General features: G+C 38.5%; 1 protein-coding gene across 1 annotated transcript in view; it reads left to right on the top strand.

Annotated features, from left to right (window-relative positions):
• The first annotated feature begins 433 nt into the window (after positions 1–433).
• LOC134224522 (ras-related protein Rap1) overlaps positions 434–25,482 on the top strand; it is a 92,576-nt gene continuing 67,527 nt past the window's right edge. The window contains exons 1-3 of the mRNA XM_062703896.1: positions 434–595; positions 774–896; positions 16,765–17,251. Coding sequence (XP_062559880.1) covers positions 17,177–17,251 — 75 coding nt within the window. The 5' untranslated portion in view covers positions 434–595; positions 774–896; positions 16,765–17,176. The remainder of the gene's footprint in view (positions 596–773; positions 897–16,764; positions 17,252–25,482) is intronic.

The following is a 25,482-nucleotide window of genomic DNA, read 5'->3' as shown; positions in this document are numbered from 1 at the left end:
ATCGTAGTGCTTCTATTTAAGATTAGTAGAATTAGAGAGAAGTGGTTTGGGTCCCCAGTATTACGACGTTTTCCTTGTGAAAATGACACGATTTTTTAGCATGTCCATATTATCCCCTACCCCCTAATAATTTTATTGTATCGTATTTCAAATTCTACCAAAAACAAGATTTTTTTAAGAACTGTGTTAGTTACGCGTTACAAATTGTTAAGAGGGGGTGGGGGTTCTTAAAAACAACGTTTATCACGTTACGTAATATTTGAACAGAAATTATACTCAGCTCTTAATACACATTTACGAAAAAAAAAATCTGACAACCCTGCTAGTGAGTATGAGCTGTGAGTGAGTCGTGAGAAAATGAAGTTGAGCTGTGTGGTCAGTTTCACTGGCGAAGAGCTAAAACTCGTTTTGTCGTTTCATGTTTCATTACATCCTCGGTCGTCGTACGCTCGTGAGTTTCGTCGTAGTTAAACGCACGTCGGAGTGTAGATTTTTTTTTCTGTTTCATACGCCTAATTCAGCCTACTTTGTCCGATTTCCAGCGTTCGAATTTACGGGAAAGCGACGCGTTTTTCGTGCTGCCGTATTATTTTCTGTAAGTGAAGGCAAGAATTGCATTTTTTGTGGTTCCTCGAATCGAGTCGATCGGAGAATTATCATCACTTAGCTGGTCATACACGGCTACGAGAGGAAAGTTTCCAGCTTGATTTGTCCTCTCCAGCCGCAGAGGAAGAAAGCAGAATATCTTGTGCAAGTGTTCTATTTTAATTTAGGGGGAAAATAAGTTATGTGATCCTATTCAATATTACAAAGTGCTTTGATCTATGTGCGGATAAAAGAATAACACAAAAATCGGTTCGAGACGTGATTCAACGGAGTAGGCGTTTTGTTCTCATGTAAGTTGATTTCCAAGATTTTCCCCGTCGGACACCCGCCAGCCAGGAAGAAAACAAAGAAGACAGCTTATTTAATGTGTGGTATACGAATGAAAGGCTCTGAATGTATCAACCAGCATATTTTCTAAACATCTGCGTTGGCATTAAAAAGAACGAACATTAATAAAGTGATAACCCAAACGTTGGTGGAGGTTAGAATAGTGCGAGACTGGAATTCATGTAGATGCAATAGTAGAGTACTAAGAGGAAGAAGAAGTTATAGTCAGCAGCTCAGCGGGCAGGATCTTTGTGGCCAAACGCGATCGATGGATTAGTCATAAAAGGCAGCAACAGTCGTCAGAGGAGCCACGAAAGAGGAAACGTCAAGAAGCTGTCATTGTTTCTTGCTGTGTTGGTGGATGACGATGTGGACTGGAGCAAAACTCTCCAAAATGCGAGAGCGATTTTTATTTACTCTTGAGAGCCGGAACTGGCTTTGAATGTGTTGGCAAGAGATGTTTGGTTTGGAATTTGGCAGGGGTGCCAGGGACATAATTCTCGGGTACTTTTTCAAAACGGCGTATGTCGCAAATTGTAAACAAACCCGTTTTCAACAGCATATGGTATAAAATTCATCTAAAAATGTGTATATCTTCAAAGCTACATGAAAATGTGTTATTAAAAATGTAAATCAATTTTTTGCAAAACGGTGTAACATCATTGTGGAAAATATTGCACATACACCGCTTAGCAGAAAATGTACTTTAAAAAGTTTTTTCAAACAACTAAATAGTTTAAAACGTGCGTCTGCTTATACTTTTTCATCACTGATTTCAAAATTAAGCATGTTGCTTGAATATTCTGATTTTCGTTAAGAAAAACATTTTACGTTGTTTTTCTGCAGCAAATGTTGTTACGTCGTGTTGTAAGTGTTGCAATTTTTTGTCGCATGTGCGTGAAACGTTTCAACTTGACGCAACATTTCGACGTATCAACAATGCAGCGTACGGAGCAGCGTAACATTTCGACGAAAGTAGCATGACCTCGGTCATGCTGACGTATCAAAACGACGTATGTGATTTATCTGCTGCAGAACGTTGTAACATATATTTTCATCAAAATAACTGGAATGTTCACACGCAGTGCAGATTTCAGAGTCAGTGACGATGAACCTTTTCATAATGTATCGTTGAGGTGTATTCAATTGCAACAATAATGATTGGTTTCTAAATAGGAATAAAAATTAAATCTGAAAACTTCCAAGCTCATTTTCTCAGCTTGATCAAAATGTTACATACGCCGATTTGAAAAAGTTCCCGAGAATTGATAATAAAAGCTGTTACCCGCCAGATATGAATCTGATGCCTACCAGTATCGAAATTTGTATAGATTACCTAGGGTAAAGTGCCCACTAATGGACCCCCAACCAATAGTGGACCCTCCAGCTATTTTTGCATTATTACAGCACAATGTAAACATTTTGCTATGAAATTCCATCGGGAGAACCTACCTTACAGTCCTATGCAAGCAACAAATTTTCAACAAGTGAAAACCGGAAAAAAGTAGAGGGTTGTATCAAAGATACGATCGCAAATTGATCGGAGAATTACGTATAGTACGATAGTGGATATATTTTGTGGAATTATTTTGATCATCAATATTTTATGGCTTATAGCCAAAATGTAGGCATTTACTGTTAAAGTGCATTTTCACCATTGGCTGACGAAATTGAATTTTTCAATAGTCAATTGCATTGAATCAATGGTTTACAATAGTTGTATAGAATCTTAAAGAATCTTATCATACCAACATCTCAGGAATCCGTTGAAACACGGCTGAGTTATTGGCTCGAACTTCCGGATCTCTTTTCGTGACGGTCCCTAATTTGAAACTTTGGAATGACCCCCTATCTTACCAAAGGACGTAATTCAAAACAACGTAGACGTCACTTGAAAAGACCAAATTTTGTTCTGCGTTTTATTGTTGTATTGGAGAAAAAATGTCACATTTCCGTACACTATAAAAAATACACGGGAGAACCGGACCGTATGTTTCACATAAATTTGCCCATGTTGTCAAAGCAAATAAAAGTCATGTGTAAAACTTACGACTTTGCTCATTCGAAACTTCCGTTTACAAACCATCCACACGATTGTAACTTGTCAAACGATTAGAATCCAAATTATAGGTCCATTATTTCGGATTATGTTTACATAAAAAATCAGTAATATTTTGTGTTTTGTTTTATTTGAGACCAGATGAATTTCGTTTTACCTCGTTATTACATTGATTATGTTTATAGGAAGAGATTTCACAGATTCGATGTATGCTCCATTTTGCGGCATCTTACAGGCCTTTTAACGCGATAATTATCAAACTAATATACATCGGAGAAATTACAGAATGAAACACACTTTTGAAATATGTACATAAAAACAACCTTGAGAAAAAATGTGTTCCCTTTGAAATTGTTAATACATTCATCTAATCCAAGGTGTATGCTCAATTTTGCAATTGACTGTATTTCCAATCCATCATCCTCAAGGTATCTATAGAATTCGAATGATCATCATTGTAAAATCAATGGAAGTGTTGTTGTATGCAAATATAATGGTACCCCAATTTCCCAAAAAAAAGGTAATTTAATAATTGCTGAGATTTCAAAAATCCTTCTGATGCCATATAAGCAGTTAGACTGGTTTCAAAAACTGTATCATGTTTTGTAATTCAAGAAGCATTTAGTTTACATCCTGTTCAATTTGGTCCGTAAAAATAGTTTCCGACAATAATCTATTTGACGTATCTGTTATTCGTATCTGAATGAATGAGAGTTTAGTTTCACAAATTTTAGTATTCAAGCTTAGAAGTTGAAAGAAATCGCCCACACTCCGATTACAAATTGGTCATGTTTCCTCTATCAATGCTCCCTCATATCTGAATTTGCAAAACAATATGCTAATGAGAACGCACGCACGGGAAATTGCTAACGAGCTTGGCTGTTTAGCTATTTTGATTCCGAACCGGTGGCGAATGTGTGGGCACCTGAGCTGAATTTTAAAACGGCAAAGAAGAGTGTTTCGCGGATCGCCAGCCAAACTTGGTAGATAGTGGTGCCAGAGTAAATATTAAATAACTTAAATCCAATGCCCCGTAACGGTTCGCCGATGGTTGTCGGTCGACTGTAACGCCGTGTGTCTCGTGCGTGTTTCCGGTGTCTTGTTTGTAGAGATAATTTTCTTGTTGCATGATGGGTTTTATAGAGTGGCTAAAACTTTTGTGTGTAAGTATAAAGTAGGAATTGAAAAATTCCGAGATTTGAACTCTAACTTTAGAAGCTGAGGCAATGGGACACTGACACCGCTAATCATATGACCACACAACCATCCTTTGATAGCGTATTCAGATTACGAACTTTATCAATAATTGATCAATTGATCAAGAATTGATGTCATATTAAAAGAAACTAAGATTTGTAAACTTTATCATCAAAATTGTATCTATCCAGTGTTAAAGCTTGTAGTCTGTAGTTTCTAATATAACTTAATTTAAACCTTCGCTTCTCAATTTTGTGTACCACAAGCAAACTTGGACAGTGACTATTTTCCTTAGTTCCAAAAGTTTCTGCCCAAGCATAGTTCAGGGGTGATGACTTGAAGCTTCATTCGCGTGGTGTCGAGGCTTTAGTATGTCCAATCGCTATTCATTGAACGCACATAAACCAAAATAAACCTTGTCGATTGCATCTTTTGTAGGTGTGGAGTCGATTACGATGACATTGATCACGTAGTTTGGTTCTGCTCGGAAAAAGTCTCCAGCGACTTTTGTGGCCCGAGGTAAGAAACCCTCCAGGGAAGTATTAGGTATTTTTGGGAGATCGTGATATGATCTGTATGCAATATGTTTAAACTTTGCTTTGTTCGTTTTTTCATCTTTTGTCTCAATCACAACTCTACGCCACAAGACGTTCAAATACTCGGATGAGCAGCTGAAGAGCTTAAGAATGAAATTCTTACTTCGGTCTACGTCCCTCCAACATTTATTAATAAGATGATATCTATTGTAAATATCATTATCCTAAACTGTGACTCTTTGAACGCTTTGGAAAACAAATATGACACTTATGCTTACTCATCACATGCATTTGCTTTACGATTTTCTCATTACAAGTTGGGTTCGATGGGTAATTTTACAATGAGTATAAACAAATGCGTAAAATACGGTACAGTGATGCTTTAAACTTTTCTCATATGCATATTGAACGCACGAGAAAAACACCGCTAGGCGGATTCATGAGAGGTTTTTGACTTTAATTAATTTATTTTCAATTTTTGGGTTGTACAGTGCTTTTCAACATTTACTCTATTTACATTACAATAGATAACCTAACTTGGTACAAATGTCCTTATAGTAGCGTGGTAGAAGAATAAGGAAATGGACCCTACACTTTTTTGTACTTACCAAAGCGTTCATAAGTGTTTCGAGTTTTGCCATTAGCGCTCTGATCACTCTTATTGTGTACGATGGAGCTGTCATCTGTAAATAGAGACAGAATGCCATATTCTGGAGGTTTTGTGACGACGTGGATTAGAAGACCTCATGGAGAGCTAAACTTTGGCTTGGCTTAGTTCTTAACAGGCCAAATGCGACAGAAAGGGCCGAGCACATCCAGTTCACATGTCCCCGGTTTGAAGCGGAGAGGAGTGCAATGTTGGAGATATGCAGAATGGACGCTACCACCGGTAACATTGTTGGAAGAGTGTGCCAGAACACCGAACAGTGGATCTGTCGCATGAGTGACCACCAGGATAGCCAACATTCTACAACGAGGTTGTCGCACGGAGTGGCAGCAGGCAGCCGGGTAGCGGTCCATTAGTGTCAGAGTACACCGCGTATAAGATAATGAAATTCAAACAAAAATCTCACGGTGATGAATCTCCTAAACATAGATAGCAAGCTCTTAGTCGCAGAATGTGGCGGCATGGCCGGTAACGAAAGATCTCCCGCTGTCGGGGAAGTTCTCATCGGATTAGGATAGATCCGCCGTCGGGGACTATTCGAGTCGTTCGGGATCGCGACCGAGGCGGCAGCTGAATTGCTCAATGTCTAAGTGAGAGTTGAATGGTTCAATGGCTACGGCCACCGCTGGAGACTTTCCGAGTAGTCCGCGATCAAGGTGGGAGTTGACTGGCCCAACGATTAAGCAAGAAGTCGAATAGCTCAAGAGCATAGGAAATCGGTTGTTCGGAATAAGCTACGTCCATGTCGGGGACTAATGGAGTAGATCGTGGCGTGCTATCACCACCCGGAATCTGAACCGATCTCGGCACTCGTCCGGACTATCTGAGTTGATTGCGGAAACTTTGAGAGCTAAATGGCTCTAAAAAGATGTGGTGCTGGATGGCACACGGAAAACGATTTGAAGAACTCAGAGCTTTGGTGTGCTTACTGGCACAAACAAGGGAGCCTCAATGCGCAAATGTGTATGAACTATGGAGTCATAAGTTAATCAGAACATTGAAGAAAGGCACCGTGAACGTTATGATGTTGGAGCCCAAGGAGGATTTAGTGGGTAGCACCAGTCACGGTTGGAGGATTCCCACACTCCGGTACACTGCCGTGTGATAGCTTGGCACCTACTAAACACGTGTATTGAGTCACTGTATAAATCATTACTAAGTTTTCTCGTTGTCAAAGCTATACTTGCTATATTTCGAAAAAGGTTCGGTTAAGCTACTGGAACTGCAAAAAATTACAGGACTCTTGTGCACTGCAGTGAAATGGAGATTTTTTTCCAGGCGTGCAACAGATGCAGTCCAATGTCTTCGGCGCCAAAAATTCGGCCATGGTATGCGGCACTGCTACGCCCCCCCCCCCCCCTCTGTGCGTGAAATGTGGTGAAAATCATGCTTCGAATAGTTGCAAGCTTCCTGCGAAAGCTGCACTCAAGGAGCTCAGCAGTACGGAGATACAGTCTCTGCGATCGGAGCTTCGATGTGCCAATTGCAGTCTGGAAACCATGCGGCCAATTTTGGTGACTGTCCCGCTCGCAAGAAATATCAACGTTCGGGCAAAAATCAACGATGTCCGGATTTCGTTCTTCGTCCAAACAAGGGAACACGATGCCATTAGCCACAAATAGTGGCATACCAAGCCAGAGAAACGCTGCAAACAGGGTCTTCTACTCCCAAGTCCTCCAATGAGCGAGGACGCAGCCAACTGATACGGTGCAAAGTTACAATTTATTCAGTCTAACTGAATTCATGGGTCTGGCCAATGAGCTATTCCAGCGTCTGGAAGGATGCAAAACAAAAGGTTAACAATTTCTAACTCTATCCGAGCTTATTATCAAGTTAATCTATAATGTGTAACAGTTCCACTCTGCGCTTAGTGAATTGCATTCCAATTCATCGATCCATTCACAGCAGACAAACGGAGTTTTTCGATTTTGTCGAACGGCACAATACTGACGTAGCAGTCGTCACTGAAACCTGGCTCCGTCCGAGTTTTTTTTTTTTTTTTAACTAATTTTATTTGCTAATTATCTAATACATGCATTCATCTCTTAGACTAGGTGTTCCGTGTTTTCTTAACACTATCATCTTTATTTGGTATGTTATATTTTTAGTTATTATTAATACATTTCAATTGCCTCTGGCAGTTAGAATTTTTCCTCTGGTTGAATTGAACCATGTAGGAATTACAATGTTTTCAACTTAAACTAATCTTAACCTATTTTATACTAAGGGTACAAGGAGTTAATCGTTGCAATAGAAGATTGCAATGATTTTTGTCTAAAATTGGAAATTATTTTGTTGGACATTTGTTGCAATGTCTCAATATTAGAAATTCTATGAAGTTCATTGGTACTATACCACGGAGGCAACTTCAGAATCATTTTCAGAATTTTATTTTGAATCCTCTGAAGTGCCTTCTTTCTGGTATTGCAGCAACTAGTCCATATTGGCACAGCATACAACATGGCAGGTCTAAAAATTTGTTTGTAAATCAAAAGTTTGTTCTTAAAACAAAATTTTGATTTTCTGTTTATAAGTGGATATAGACACTTAATATATTTGTTACATTTGGCTTGAAGGCCTTCAATGTGATTTTTAAAAGTTAATTTTTGATCTAGCAGAAGTCCTAAATATTTAGCTTCGCTAGACCAATTAATTGGAACCCCATTCATAGTGACAATATGTCTGCTAGAAGGTTTCAAATAAGAAGCTCTCGGCTTATGTGGGAAAATAATAAGCTGAGTTTTGGAAGCATTCGGGGAAATTTTCCATTTTTGCAAGTAAGTGGAGAAAATATCCAAACTTTTTTGCAATCTACTACAAATGACACGAAGGCTACGCCCTTTGGCTGAGAGACCTGTGTCATCTGCAAACAAAGATTTTTGACACCCTGGTGGTAAATCAGGTAAGTCAGAAGTAAAAATGGGCCCCAGTATGCTGCCTTGGGGGACACCAGCCCTTACAGGTAATCTATCAGATTTAGAATTCTGATAGTTTACCTGCAGTGAGCGATCTGATAAATAATTTTGGATCAGTTTAATAATGTACAGAGGAAAATTAAAATTCATCAATTTTACAATCAAACCTTCATGCCAAACACTGTCAAATGCTTTCTCTATATCAAGAAGAGCAACTCCAGTCGAATATCCTTCAGATTTGTTGAGCCGAATTAAGTTCGTAACTCTTAATAACTGTTGAGTGGTTGAATGCCCATGGCGAAAACCAAATTGCTCATCAGCAAAAATAGAACTGTCATTAATATGAATCATCATTCTATTTAAAATAATTTTTTCAAACAGTTTGCTTATTGAAGAAAGCAAACTGATTGGGCGATAACTAGAAGCCTCAGCTGGATTTTTGTCCGGCTTCAAAATTGGAACAACTTTGGCGTTTTTCCATTTATCTGGGAAGTATGCCAATTGAAAACATTTGTTAAATAAATTAACCAAAAAAAAAAGAAGTTTTATGATAAGTATGTAGAAAATACCGTCATTACCCAGGGCTTTCATATTTTAAATTTTCTAGTAATAGATCTCACTTCATCCAAATTAGTTCCCAACGAAGGGTCAAAAACATTATCTTGGTTGAGAATGTCTTCGAAGCTTCGTGTAACCTGATCCTTAATAGGACTAGTGAGACCTAGACTAAACTTATGGGCACTCTCAAACTGCTGAGCAAGTTTTTGCGTCTTTTCGCCATTTGTTATTAAAATCTCATTTCCTTCTTTAAGCGCTGGAATTGGCTTTTGAGGTTTTTTTTAAAGAATTTTCGATAATTTCCAAAAGGGTTTCGAACTGGGATTCAATTTCGAGACATTATTCTTGAAGTTTGTATTTCTCAGAATAGCGAAACGTTTTTTAATTTCATTTTGCAAATCTCGCCAAATAACTTTCAACGCGAGATCGCGAGTTCTTTGGTATTGCCTTCGCCTCACATTTTAAGATGGATCAGTAGCTGAAGATCATCGTCAATAATAATGGAGTTGAATTTAATATCACATTTAGGAATTGCAATGCCTCTGGCTTCGACAATTAAATTTGTCAAAGATACGAGAGCATTATCAATATCACTTTTGGTATCGAGAGGAATATCAACATCAAAATTCCTATCGATATACGTTTTATATAAATCCCAATCAGCCCTATGATAATTGAAAGTAGAGCTGATTGGATTATAAATGGCTTCTTGTGAGATTTCAAATGTCACAGGAAGGTGATCAGAGTCAAAGTCAGCATGAGTTACCAATTGGCCACACAGCTGACTTGAATCCGTTAAAACCAAATCAATTGTCGAAGGATTTCGAGTGGATGAAAAACAAGTTGGACCATTGGGATATTGAATAGTATAATATCCTGCAGAACAATCTTCAAATAAAATTTTACCATTGGAATTGCTTTGAGCATTATTCCATGAACGGTGTTTGGCATTGAAGTCACCAATTACGAAGAATTTTGATTTGTTGCGAGTCAGAATTTGAAGATCAGCTTTCAACAAATTCTTTTGCTGCCCATTGCATTGAAAAGGCAAATAGGCTGCAATGAAGGAAAATTTACCAAAATTTGTTTCAACAGAAATTCCCAAGGTTTCAAAAACTTTGGTTTCAAACGAAGAAAATAATTTATGTTTGATACGTCTATTAATGACAATGGCGACCCCACCACAGGCGCTGTCAAGACGATCATTTCTGTAGATAAAATAATTTGGATCTCTTTTAATGGAGAGTCCGGGCTTTAAATAAGTTTCTGTTATAATGGCAATATGCACATTATGAACTGTTAGGAAGTTGAATAATTCATCTTCCTTACCCTTTAGAGAACGGGCATTCCAATTTAGAACTTTCACACAATTATTTAGATCCATTAAAACGGAGTCCGATAACAATTTTTTGTGTGTACTTTATACCAACCTGAACAGCTTCTGGTATGGTATTTGCTTTGAACATTGCATCAATCATGTGATGCAATTGTTCAGTTAAAAAATCAAAATCGGAAGCAGTCATGCTACCTGATTCGGCAACATGACCGTTATTTTCCGTTGGGACATGGGTATCAACCTCATTTTGAGAAGAGAAATTTTGTCTACCAGCAGCGATGTTTGCATACGTAGGTACTAGAGTGGGGCGCAGTTGTATGGAAAAACGCAAACTTCGTCCGATCAAGTGAGATCAAGGTTTTTCTGAATCGTTTTGGGACCCCAATCAACTGTGCAAAATATGGGGTCGATTGGTTGCAACCTCGCATGCCGCATCGCGTTTTAAATTTACATGGAGATTAGTATGGGAAAACGTACTTTTTTACATTTTTGCTCTTAGCGGCTTTAATTTATCATCAATCACGTGACTCAATACGTTAGCATCTAGTCTGAAAGATGCTGAACGACTTTGCCGAAGGAAGTACGTGACTGGAAGGTCTACAAAAAATGTTATTACGTTTCGAAAATTGATTGTGTAAACCATATGCAAGAAATCAATGTTTCTGCCAGCACTACCGGACAACCTATGGTTCTCGAAGGGCAAAACCCATCTTCCTTCTCGTCGGATTTTTTCTTTGTGAAATGATTCCGGATAGCTCCCATTAGCTCTAAAGCCCTATAAGATCAATTATTTTGAAATAACACTCAATTAAATTATTGGTCTACGTAGTACGGCAGTGCTGGCAGAATAAACGATTTTTTGCATATGGTTCGAACACTCAATGTTCTAAGCGTTATAACTTTTTTCGTGAACGTTCCAGCAACGTGCCTTCTTCAGCAAAGTTTTTCGGCATCCTTTGGGTTATACTTTAACGCAATGTGCCACTTGGTTTACGATGAACTGAAGCCTCTAGTAGTAGAAATGCAAAAATATACGTTCTCCCATACTAATTTCCATACAAACTTCAAACGCGATGCGGAAAGCGAGGAAGCAACCGATCGGTCCCAAATTCTGCACAGTTGTTCAGGACCCAGAATGGCTTCGAAAAACCATTGATTTGAAAAAATGACCATGACGCCCCACTCTAGTAGGTACATTCGAAAAATTGGAATTTACTGAAGTGCTTGCTACCCGTTGACGAGCGGCAAAATTTGTTTGTGAATTGTGGTGGGTATGAATTGCTCGACCAGAAACTGGTTTCGAAATTTGAGCGTTTGAAAAATTTCTACCCGTCGAATCTGGGATCCGATTGGAATTTCCCGTCATCAATTTTGCACGGGAATTCAAAACTTTTTTGCGTAAAGGGCATTCCCAGAAATTGGATTTATGATTGCCCCCACAATTTGCACATTTAAATTTATTGGAATCTTCTCTCACAGGACATGCGTCCTTGGCGTGAGAGGTTCCACCACAAATCATGCATTTAGCATCCATGTGACAATGTTTGGTACCATGACCCCACTTTTGGCACTTACGGCACTGGGTGGGGTTTTGGAAATTTCCCCCAGGCCTGCGGAAATGTTCCCATGTAACACGGACATGGGACATAATACAGGCCTTTTCCAAACTTTTCATATTATTTAGTTCACTTTTGTTAAAATGAACTAAATAAAATTCTTGAGAAATGCCCCTCTGGGAAGTAACAGGGTGGGATTTCTTTTTCATCTTAATTACTTGGACTGGTGAAAATCCAAGTAATTGAGAAATTTCAATTTTAATCTCATCCAGTGATTTATCATCACTGGGGAGACCTTTCAGATGACTTTGAACAATCGCTCAGTTTTGTCGTCGTATGTGAAGAATGTATGGCGCTTCTCAGTTAAATACTGAAGAAGACGTTTGCGATCGTCAAAGGATCCCGACAAAACGCGGCAGTCACCCTTCCTAGCAATCTGAAATGAAACCTTGATCCCCTGAAGGATACTCAAAATCTCATTCCGGAAGCCAGAAAACTCGGTAACAGATACCACAATTGGCGGAATCCTTTGCTTTTTCGCATGAATCGAATCACCTGGGCTAGAGGTAATTCATCATTAATCAAATCGAACTGATTGCTCAGTTCGATTGGAGAAGAATTATTTCCGATATTAGAGTTAGAAGGAATATCTGAATTCTCTAGCTTCCTTCTATTTTTTCCGCGCTTTGGCAGGACGGTCTTGAAACCTTGTTTCTTTGAAGGAAGTGGAGAATTCAGAGACTCCCCCTTCCTCTTGTTTTTATTAATGCTCATTGCTGAGCGTGGAGACGTGACCTTCTAAGAGGTTTTTTCCCAGAACGGTGTCCCTGCAGGATTACCACCGCTTGTCGGAATTTTACTTCCGCTAACGGGTCCAACGTAAAACGAAGGCACGGGTCCTTGCAAAGATCGTAACGGGATCAGTGGGTACAAATAGCGCTAAGAAGCACCGTTGAAATTAAAATAGCTTCGGGTAGTATTTAAAACTTCCTTCCGCAAAGAGAGAAAGAACCGCACAGCACGAAAGCACGATGCGGTCTGCTCCGTCCGAGTTCATCATTCCTTCACCAATGCGTTCGCCTAGATCGCTGTCACAACGACCAGACCGAAAAAGGTGGAGGAGTTCTTATCGCCGTACGTAAGGGTTAAAAAGTTGTCCAGCTTAATATTGATACCAAGGTAATCGAATCAATTGGAGTCTCTATCACTACCTCAAATGGTCAAATATATATTATTGCTGCGTATTTTCCTGGAGATCGTCGGTGCGCTAATTGGTCGCTCTTCAACGCTAGACATCGGAACTGTTCAAAAAACAATAAAGCAGGCAATTATTTTAGGTAAAGAAGCAGCACGTCTAAGGATCCTCATCCACTACCCTGATTCTCCTACATTTTCCCTAACTGGACGTGGAAAACCATTTACACTAGACCTTGTGCTGTAGAACAACTTGATCAACATGTCGAAACCCACATCGCTAAATGAGCTGTCTTCAGATCACCTTCCTGATACTTTCGAGCTAATGCCATCGAGAATTCCTGAGCAAGCTGCTCACAGCATTTGGAATTATAAACGAGCCAACTGGGTTGTAGTCGATGACAAAATCAGCTCAACAGGCGGGGTAATAACGAACCTCCAAGACAGAGCAAGAATTGACACAGCCATCCACCATCTTAAAGTTGTATTACAGTATGGTCCATAAAAAAATGCGAAAATATTTTTGAACTTATGTTTGTGTGCATTAAAGGGTTATTTCTACTATTCATATATATGTGTGTTGGCAAACGTATCACGAAAAAAACATTTGTATCTAGTGAATGTATTAATGAAAAAAAAATGTTACTATGTAACATAATCTCTCAACAATGTAACTACGTAACTATAATTTTGATGTTTTCGCATTTTTTTATGGACCATACTGTACATGAAGCGGAAACGGTAGCCATTCCGGCAATTACTCCGCGACCGTACGATATTCTTCGTATTTCTGAACAAACCAAGTTTCTAATTCAGCTGCGGAATAGACGTCGTCGTCAATGGATGAGGACGCGGGATCCAGTAAGGAAAGAAACAGTTTCTATATTAAATTATTGTATACAACAGTGCGCTCAAACTAAATATAGAAAATTTTCCGAAGTTTTGCAGACAATGGATCGTAGAGACCACTCAATTTGGCCATTAACAAAGCATTGAGAAACAAATGCAAGTATAGTCCACTCCTATACAATGGAGTTATACTTTTTGCTACACCAAGTGGAAAAGCCAAGCAGCTTGCTACCAGCTTTTCACAGTCCCACAAGAACCAATTGGAGAATGACAGGGAAACCATCGAAGCAGTTAAGAAATCCGTCGACTCTATTGACCAGCTCCCACTAGATGCCCAACATTTCTGGTTAATTAAACCAAAAGAATTGCCGACTAATCCGAAATTTAAAAATAAAAAAAGCCTCTGGAGATGACTTGATTAGAAACTGTTTATTAAAACAGCTCCCAAAGGAAGGCTTAATTTTTCTTGCCAAAATCTTTTCTGCCTGCCTCAAACTACCATACTTTCCTTGCAGTTGGAAACATACGTTAGTAGTTGCTATACCAAAGAGGAACAAAGATACGACGAGGCCGAAGAACGGCCTGCAAAATCCTTGAGCGCATCATACTGGATCGCATAGAACGTCACCTAGAAACAACTTGTATCATACCCCATGAACAGTTTGGCTTTCGATAAGGTCTTTCTACCAGTCATCAGATCGTCCGCTTGGTCAAGGAGGTAAGGCGAAATTTTGAGCTAGGAAATTCCTCAGGGTTAGTGCTTCTCGAAAAAGCATACGACTCGGTTTGGCATGATGCTGTTCTCCACAAAATGGTGCAAGGAAACTTGCCTAGCTACATAGTGAAATTTATTCTGGACTTTCTTGAAAATCGTGCATTTCAAGTTATGGTGGATGGTTGTACGTCTGATCATATGCCAGTTTCTTTCGGAGTTCCGGAGTTCCTTAATCTAGATGATGCTTAATCTAGACTATTATCACCCCACTGAAAACATGCATCGTCTCGCCAAGATTGAACAATTAGATGACTGGTTCCAAGTACTAATTCTTAAGTTTCGCACAAGTTGTCGTTTGTCATCAAATCCCTTACTACATGAATTGGCCGCCATCCATAAATCTAATTATCCTAACTAAGTCAAGTTCGAAGGTTTTTCTAGTATTTTTTTCCTTCTCCCGGTCTTTCTAAATTTGTTTTGCTATAAATGTACCAAGTGTGACTTGAGTGTAAGGTAATCCGTGTCTCAGTAAAAGTAAAAATAAGTGGGAAAAACATGTAATAGTATAAGTGACAACGAATAAATAAAAAAAATAAAGCATTACACCCTGTACAAACAGAAAAGAAAAACAACACCACTTTTATAAGGCAAACCAAAAGGCAACATTTCAACTCGATCTAAACTAGGAATCGTGATTTTAATCCTGAAACATGATCATTTTGCATGAAAAACAATGTCTGGCGTTCTAACTATTCTCACCAATGTATCTTCATTGCTGAGTGATGAATCATTGGCTGAGTGGATGTAATGCAGCTGAGAAACTATGAGTACAACATTCCATTCCAATCGGTCACCACTGTTGATAAAACTTGTGTTAGTACTCGGCAGATAATAGGAACATAACAATGAGTATGTACTATATATCAGAGCGTTAATGAATAAAGTTTCCAATGAATGATTAAATTTGTTATGATTAGATCAATCAACTCTATGATTAAAGATTATGAATAATGATTTATTCGTTTTAGACAATGATTAATGATTATCATTAACGATTAAATAAATTTTTGACAATGATTAACGATTATGATTAATGAATAAAACGTTTGGAGTGTGATTAACGATTATCCATCGTGATTAAATGTTGGCACAATATGTGAATGATTAATGATTAACGATCGATATGATTAATGATTAACGATTATGAATAATCAAATTGAATGATTTGCATAGTGATCAATAAGCGAGTAACCTTTCTTCCAAATTGGGTTATTAAAAGGTATAAAACTTATATGATTATGATTAAAGATTAATGAATAAAAGCGATGTATGCAATGATTAAAATTGATGATTATTGAATAAACTCAAAACAATTATGAATATGATTAGTGATTAATGATTAAATGTAAAATTCTATGATTAACGATTAGTGATCAATGATTAAATCGTGTTTGTTGTATGATTATGATTAATGAATAATGATTAAATAGCCCATTATTCATTAATCATGATTAAATCTATGATTAATCACTAATGCTCTGCTATATATGTACTTTTTACCTTTTACATACAAATAAGCTGTACCTACGGTTTGTTCCAAAAATTATGTTTTGATAGAAGGCTTTGATTGTCGAATTGGTAGTGTGTGCTTAATTTTTGAATTTTTTTATTCATCTACAAACCGACGTACCTAAAGTAAACGTAAAGCGTGGTAAAACTATGTGAAACTGTGCCAGTTGGGTCGGGTAAACGTAATGTTAGCAGATTAATCTGCGAAAACGAAACAATTAGAACCAACATAATCTGAAAAGCAAACATACTGTTGCTGATGCTTTCAGTTAAAATACTCCTAGCCTACCATCCAACACGGACAAGGTCGTTTGACATCATCGAACTGAAAACCGGAACCGTTACACCCCGTTCTGGCATTCAGTTGACGACCAGATCAATGATGCTGTATTTTTTTAGCTTATTGTACGTTTTTTTTGTTTTTTATGCTTGCGCATTTAGCCTACACAGAGGCAACAGACAGACCAGCAATGTTAGATTGGTTCATTGTCCACTGGAAAGCGTATAGGCAAACATTGAGAAATCGGTCTAATGCTGCCCACGAAGTAAAATTCCTGGCGTGGTGCGGTGGCGTCAAATGGTTGGACACGGTGTTTCGTTAGCTAAACAAGTGGCTAACGAGATCATCATACTTTTCCATGATTAATTACAATTTTCTCTTCTCTCCTTTTCTTCTGCAGCCACACCGAAGCGAGTCAGTCGGAATTCTATGAGCAATACATAATTTACTGGTAATTAGCGCAGAATTCTGAAGAAAAAACGGAGCGGCGAAGGTGGTTTACATTAACAGTGCTAGTTTCACGCGTACTCGACGAATTAAGGCATTTAGCCAAAAGAAGGGGGTTAACAGTGTCGTATGTGCGAGGGTAGCAGAGTGGGAGTGACACAAATTATTTCGCACTCTGCTAAAAGTGGTGGTTGTGCAAACATAGGGAATTCTGTGTTCTAACCTGAGGGGGTAAACCATCAACCGTAACAACAACAGCAACAGCAGCTGTGACAGTGGTAGTTGAAGTAGCCCCAGGCAGCAGCAAGAAGCAGTCAGTGGTGTAACGGAAACAACAGAAGAACACCAACAGACAACACCAAACCATGCGCGAATATAAGATTGTTGTGCTCGGAAGCGGAGGTGTCGGCAAATCCGCCCTGACGGTGCAGTTTGTTCAGGTGAGTCGTCGAGATAGATTGCTTTCTGGGAACGGTAATATTGGATCGAAATGCCATCGAAATTAGATTAGGGTGGCTGTGTGTGGGGGTAATGGAATCGGCTGTATCTTGTTAGTCATAAAACTACGTTAGTCATATGATCGTCAAAGTCTGATGCATGCAATGCTACAGAATGTCGTATGTGACAGTAGAAATTCTTTTAATTTTGAATTCTAATGTACTACAACACAGACCCCATTCGATTTTATCAACACTGAACAATCGCTTACTTAATAAGTGTATATTGCTCATATTAACAGTTATCAACTTCAATACTATAAATGATTCACGCATTAACAATAATACCCCGTTGTTGATAGCCTCATAATTTTTCTTGCAATAGATACGGGATAAAATCATATTTTTTTGCAGAACGTAGGATATTTTATTAAATTCAGTCAGTTCAACTTACTCGTTATTAAAGAGAACCTGAGCATCACGATTTATTCGTAACGGTGTTGCCTTCAATCCCACGCACAATTTCCACTCGTTAATAAAATTTCCGCGAAAAAGGTGTAACTACGGCCACCCCCGTGGAAAACCAAAGCATGGCTGCAGGGCATTCTTCCATTTTCTGGTGCGAATTGCTCGAAAGTATGTTTTCCACCCACTCACGAAAAGAGCATCTTGTCTCTAAAAAGCATTGAGTAAAAATGCCGTAGTTCAGCAAAATCGAAGGGCTACTAAGCGGGAAGACAGAATTGGAATTTATAATTGATTGAAAAGGGCCGTGAAGAAAGCTCATAGAGAAAATCCCTGATAAACTCGTAAAACAGATTTGTTTCTCTACATTCAACCACATCTACATTCTGTTACGTAATGGCATTAGGCTATGTGCAAATATTGTTCATCATTTACGCACACTGCCTATTGCATCTCATTAAAGTAAAACGTTCCGTAATTCAGCCGGCAGCCGGCAATTTGAGTTCCGCCATACAGAGAGGAACGGTACCGTGCACTGAAAGCGAAAGTGCTGCGGGCATTACTTGACTAACCTTGGCGAGAAAGTGCATCTAATTATGATATTGGGAAGCAGGTAAACAGGCAGCGAAATGAAGATGATACAAATGGAGACCGTTTTATCGCCACTTCAAAGAAAAATACCACATTGGTGTTACATGATTGAGCTACCATTTATTTCGGCATTTTGCTAACAAAGCTCGCTGAGTTGGGGCCTATAAAATCGTTTGTTCTTCTTTTTCTTCAATGGCTCAACTTCATCTGGATTTTTGCCTGCTTCTCAGCTTGTTCTATTAGCTTTGCACGGTTATCATAGGAAGGAATCACCTATGAAAAAAATGCTAGAACAAAAGTTTTTTGGCATAGCTAAATGGAAAATGAAAAACAGTTTTTGATTATAAATCAATAGTTACTTGATTGTTTTCCATAGTTTCACAATTTTTACACAAAATTGATTATATTATATTATTTTAGACTGAAACAATTAAGGTGTGCCAAATACTGCTTTTTGTTGTTGAAAAAATTCGATGAATGTTGGAAGGTGCAAAAACTGATGTAGCTCATGGTAGCTCTCATGGGAAGTAAAGGGTTAAAAGCTTTTCTATGCCTTTTATGACATGAATATATCTTATTAAAGTATGTTGTTTGACAAGTACAATAAATACAATAAGCCTAGGGAGTCGTAATTGTTTCCTTTCCAAAAACATTCTAGACCGGGGCTAAGAATTTCAACCAAAATGAACCTGGAACGAAGAGCCCTAACTTTGAATAAACTTTTTATTCTAAATATAAAATAGGAGGGAACAGGAGAAAATGATAAAAGTATCACGGAATGTCATTTGACATAAATTTGGCTCAGACGCCCCGATCTCAGATTTAACATGTATTCAAGGTTATAATCCGAAGCGCTTAATTATTGTCTACCAGATCTGTTACAGAGTCTCTACTACCTAGAAAACCTGGAATCATCAGGGAATTTTTCCCCACATGGAAAATATTGGAATCATCAGAGAATTTCTGATACAACCAGGGAAATCACAAACATAACAAAATTCAAACATATCCCAAAAACACGCCTGCATCTAAGACATGAGAAGCAATGTCTAAAGCAGACTACATACAAGAAGTCAGTATAGTAAACACTATATTTCGCATAGTTGTTTGTAGTATGTTCAAAATGTGCAGTGTAGTAAAGTCTCTTATTTGCTCACAAGTGACGTTTACTACTCAAACTGTAGTAAACTAGAACTTGCTTTTTTTATTCGACCCATTTACTCACCAAAGCACACTCGCCGATCGATCCAGGTCTGATCATCTCAGACAAAGATTTAGCAAAGAAAAGTATAGATAAATTTCTGTCCATACCTACTAATTTACTTTTTACCTAACTTTTATTTTTACTAAGTAGGGCAAATGGCTGAATTAAAAGATCTTCATCCAGAGCTATGTTCAGCTTAACATGTTGCCAAGATATATCAAACTCGACTTTTTTTAAATTCTTTATGGAGGCTACGCCGCCATGAATCTCTGGGTCCACCTCTGCTGTTCAGCTGGGTTGCAGTCTAATTCTTGTTTACAGATTTTGTTTCTGCTCTAACGTGCCACACCTAGCTCCACTTACGTTCCCGATTTTCAATTGCTATCGGCCTCCACTGACGGAGCAGAGCTGAGACACGTGACACATCATAATGAATAGTTATGCTTTAATGAGTTTATAAAACGCCAAAATCGTTCTAAAATAATCCGCTTTTTTGATTTTTTGCCTTTCTCGTATACTAAGTATACGGTAAAGGCTATATGATCGCTCCAAAAACAAACTTTTTATAGAAGGCCCGGAGACCCATAGTGTTATATACCAATCGACTCAGTTCGACGAATCGAGGTGATGTCTGTGTGTGTGTGTGTGTGTGTGTGTGTGTATATGTGTGTGTGTGTGCGCGCAAAACTACTCAAAAATGTCACTCATTTTTCGGGCACTTATCCTTAACCGATTTGCTCACAACAAGTTGCATTCGACGCAGAATCCTGTCCCATTGTTTCCTGTTTGAAATTGGCCAGATCGGACTATGGGATCAGAAGTTATGGCCAAAATACAAATTCATACGAAAAAATCGTGTAAAAAATGTCACTCATTTTTCGGGCACTTATCCTCAACCGATTTGCTCGCAACAAGTTGCATTCGATGCAGAATCCTGTCCCATTGTTTCCTATTTGAAATTGGCCAGATCGAACTATGGGATCGAAAGTTATGGCCAAAATACAAATTCATACGAAAAAATCGCGTAAAAAATGTCACTCATTTTTCGGGCACTTATCCTCAACCGATTTGCTCACAACAAGTTGCATTCGACGCAGAATCCTGTCCCATTGTTTCCTATTTGAAATTGGCCAGATCGGACTATGGGATCAAAAGTTATGGCCAAAATACAAATTCATACGAAAAAATCGCGTGAAAAATGTAACTCATTTTTCGGGCACTTATCCTCAACCGATTTGCTCGCAACAAATTGCATTCAACGCAGAATCCTGTCCCATTGTTTACTATTTGAAATTGGCCAGATCGGACTATAGGATCGAAAGTTATGGCCAAAATACAAATTCATACGAAAAAATCGCGTAAAAAATGTCACTCATTTTTCGGGCACTTATCCTCAACCGATTTGCTCACAACAAGTTGCATTCGACGTAGAATCCTGTTTTGTTGTTTCCTATTGAAAATTGGCCATATCGGACTATGGGATCAAAAATTATACCATTATGGATCAATCGCAAAAAAAAACTCACTCATTTTTCAGGCACTTTTCCTCAACCGATTTGCTCGCATTAAATTGCATTCGATGCAGAATGTCTCATATTTTCTTATTGAAAATTGGCCAGATCGGACTATGGGCTTAGATGTTATGCCCAAGCAGCACAATTTGTTTCACTACAGAACATTTCACTGTGTTGCAACTATTCGGAAAGAAACAATCTTTGTGAAAGTGCCATTAAATATAACTCTCTTGTGATCTAAAAAGCGCAAGAGGTGGAGCCTACGGAAGCATCCTTCGATTGCAGTAAAATTGCAATAATGTTTCAAAATACTACAGCGGAAAAAAATAAAATAAAAATATAAAACTGTATTCGATTTATGGATCTTGTGATTGATAGTCCTTCACTCTACCACAGCACCATTCAACACTTCGAAGGAACTGCATATTGACTCACCATAAAAACCATACGATAATGAAGTTTTGTACTGGGTTTCCTGTTACTTGATTGCACCATGACAGGAAAAAATTGTGAGTTGTCAAAACGTTCAACGATGCTAAATTAAACATGAAAACACACTCAACTGTTCTGCAACTTAATTTAAACAAACAATTGAATTTTGAAAGACGCATTGAAGTTACATGGTAAAAAATATGCAACTTAATGATTTTGTTTCGTGTTTGCAACATGAAGTGCAGTATTCTTTGGTTGTTTGTTTCCAAATGTCAAACACGTACTGCATTGCAATGTTAATGAAACATTGATCACAATTCGAACGTTTTTGACATCTTGATGCAACATTTTCGTACTTTGATGTTTTTCCAATGCCTTTAATGAAACTGAATAGAAACAAGGTGCTTTTAGGAAGATGTTGCGTGTGCTACTTGGGTGGTCAAATTACTATTTATTGCGAAAAAGAGTTCGAAAAAGTCTAGCTCACTTTTTTAGCACTTAGACTACATCTATTCCCCAAGCAACACAAATTCAACAAATCTGGCTGCAGTAACCATATTGTGACTGAATCCGGTCATATACCATTAACCTCGATGGTCCGGACTGCTGTGCGTATTATTGGCATGACCTGCGAAAAAATCCCGAGGTAAAACTAAGCCGAAATTTTGGAGGTGGTAGTCTCGTGGTGTGGGCGGCATTCTCACGCAAAGGAAAAACGAATATTGCTACCAACTATATTGAACTACTGGATTGTATGTTGATACCGTTCACAGAGGATGTAATGGACAATGACTTCATTTTCCAGCAGGATAACGCTGCAATTCACGTGAGCAAGGTGTCCAAACAATGGTTTTCGGAGCGGGACATAACCCTTTTGGAGTGGCCAGCGCGGAGTCTGGATCTCAATCCCATTGAAAATCTTTGGGGAATCCTAGCCAGACGGGTTTACAGTGGAGGACGGCAGTTTGGAACAGTTCGGGAGCTACAAGTGGCTGTAAGGGAAGAATGGCAAAAAATTCCTTTGAAAATGTTACAAAACCTTGTCGATTCGATGCCAAAACGTATTTATGAATCAATTCTGAAAAATGGTAAACAAACAAAGTACTGAACTTCATTTATTATTGTTAATATGAATTATAATCAATAAAAATAAAGTTGCAATTATATGAATTTCCACCCCTAAAATGTTCTCCGAGTTTTCTCCACATATTGGTGTTATTTGAGATTTTTCCAAACCTTTTGAACGAACGAGAAAGGCACCATCACCGCTAGGTGGATTAATCTGGGTTTTTTTTAAAAGAAGGATTCCTGGATAATTTACGAAGGCATTCCTTACTTTAAACATTAATCCATAGAAATTATTTGCATAACTTTCTAAATTACTTCTGGTGGAATTTCCAAGTCCCTGAAAGAACTTCTGGAGGAATTTCTAAAGGAATTTTCGAAGGATTCTTTAAGGAATTCCTAAAAGAAAATTTGAAAGGATTTACGACAAAAAAAAAATCTAAAGGCATTTATGAAGGATATTCAAAAGTGTTCCCGAATATATTTTCCAATAGAAATTAAAAAAAAAGTAAAGGTGTTCTAGAAAGTATTTTAAAAGGGATTCTAAAATGAATTCCGAATAAATTTCTAAATAGGGTGTTTAAAAGAAATTCTCTAGGATTGTCCGAAGGAATTTCTTAAAAATTACTGGAGAAATTTCCAAAGAAATCACTGGAACAATCTCCTCCAGGAATTCCAGAAATAATTTATTTCACCACCAGAAATAATTTGCTTCACCTGAAGCCTCTCTTAGCTGGTAGCTTCTATTCATTCATTTATTTAGTTAACATCTAAACAGATAACACTGATTCAACAATTTGACGCTACAATGCACGGTTCGAGGCCCCATCTCCATCCTCGGATACGCCCCACGCTCGCCAAGTCGTTTTGCACCTATTCTCTACAACTCGCTCGCTGCGCTCCACGCCGTCTCGTACCTGACGGATCGGAAGCGAACACCATCTTTGCAGGGTTGCTGTCCGGCATTCTTGCAACATGTCCTGCCCATCGTACCCTTCCGGCTTTAGCTACCTTCTGGATACTGGGTTAGAGTAGAGTTGGGTTAGCGTAGAGTTGGGTGAGCTCATGGTTCATTCTTCGCCGCCACACACCGTCGGTAGCTTCTAGGTTATGTTTAAACTGTTTAGGATATAATTTAGGGTAAATTGCATGCTTTCATAATTCATTTTGTACTTGTTCTACTTACTTAGGGATAATTAAATGTTCAGTGTATTTGTGTTCAATTAGATTAAGTAACTAAGTAGATCAGTAATTCTGCACATGTGAGAAGCTGGAAATAGGCATCTTATTATTGAAATTGCTTTATGTTATTGCACTCAAAGTCCCACTCACAGTCACAGGCTAAGCAATTTTAAATTGAATACTTTTCACGGAATCTGATTCCAAATTAGAATAATTAATATGATATTTAGATTTAGGAAATTTTAGAACTGGCGGGGATTTGTCCAACCACTTGCTGACTTTGTTTTGAATTTTATCCCTACATTGTCATCGTTTGTCATGCTCCGTAGTGTCAGCTGGCTGTATGCTGTATGCTGTATGTATGGCTAGTGCGTATGGCTGTTTGAGTGCTAGGGCTGTTCACCGTCACATACCCCCTCCCGTGAACGACTACGATGTTCTAAGCCAAGTTCACCAACTCCAGCGACGTCGAGCAGCGCCAAATTTACCGCTGGACGACGATGTAGTCCTCCAGCTGTTCGTACCCATGCTTGCCGAATCCTTCCGTTCGCGCAAGATCCGCTACGTTTATTTTAGTGGGATTCCACCGCCATTCGTCTATTTCCATTGTAGTTAAGATTTCTGCTATGCGGAAGCCCACGAACTGATGATATTTACGATGATCGGAATTTAACCATGCAAGCACTGTCCGGGAGTCAGTCCAGAGCACTCACTTGGTTACTTGGAGATCGTGCATCTTTATACCGTGCGGGACCGAAATCCGTACAGCACCGAAATCGGTCCAACTCATGAGAAATCAATAAATTGAAGGAGGTTAAAGGTAATTAATGTAGGAATAATTAATCTTATCCTGTTCAGATACTTGACAGTAAGCTTCTAAGGCATAGAATTGGAAAGAAGGCTTTGAAATTAAAACAACAAAAATCAAAAACAAATCTCCACCCACCAAACGCGGAGTTTGAGCCGCCATTTTGTTTTCGGGTAGAGCATAATTGCACCAAAAGTAACTGTGTTTCAATTGCTAATTGCAAATCATTACTTAAGATAAGCGGAATACAAATCGGAGGGATCACTTCTCAAGGTGCGTATCGAACTATTTACAGTGGTAGTTTAGTCAATCAGACTGTTTCAATTTAAATATTTAGTTAAGAAATAGCTGTACGGATTTTGATCCTTTGATTCGAAATCCGTCCACGGTGTACGGATTTCGAGTCATGAGTAGTTGATTTAATTCATTATTTTATCATGTTTTTCGTAGTTTTTAATGAGTAAATGTGAAACACTCCAAAAGTAGAAGCCTTCATGCGCCTGTGTCAATGACAAATGTTTTATTTTCATTCGATTCCTATTTTCTAATGACTTTTTCATATACTAAGGTGCTTAAGTGTACGGATTTCGATGCCCCACGGTAACACTGTTCAACAGTCGCGATCCAAGCACTGCCGCCTGAAGTTCCAAACGGGGAATGGAGAGCATTTTAAGCGGGGCTACTTTGATTTCGCTGATACTAGCACAGTATCCACTCCGTACGAAGTTTTCACACGGAAGTATAGTACACTAGAATAAGCCGATTCACTCGCATCAACAAAAACGTGTATTTGTAGCGCGTTGTATGTTTCTTGGTTACTACCTGTGAAATAGCAACGCGGGATACGGATCGAGCTTAACTTCGGTAGATATCCCGACCACAATCTCCATCGTTCACACAAATCGCTATTGATGGTATCGTCCCAGCCAATCCCAGAGGTCCATATGCCCTGCATAAGAATTCTTCCGTGGAT

Source organism: Armigeres subalbatus, chromosome 3 (genome assembly GCF_024139115.2).
Source record: "Armigeres subalbatus isolate Guangzhou_Male chromosome 3, GZ_Asu_2, whole genome shotgun sequence".
Lineage (NCBI taxonomy): Eukaryota > Metazoa > Arthropoda > Insecta > Diptera > Culicidae > Armigeres > Armigeres subalbatus.
This window is presented reverse-complemented; position numbering and strand designations above follow the sequence as displayed.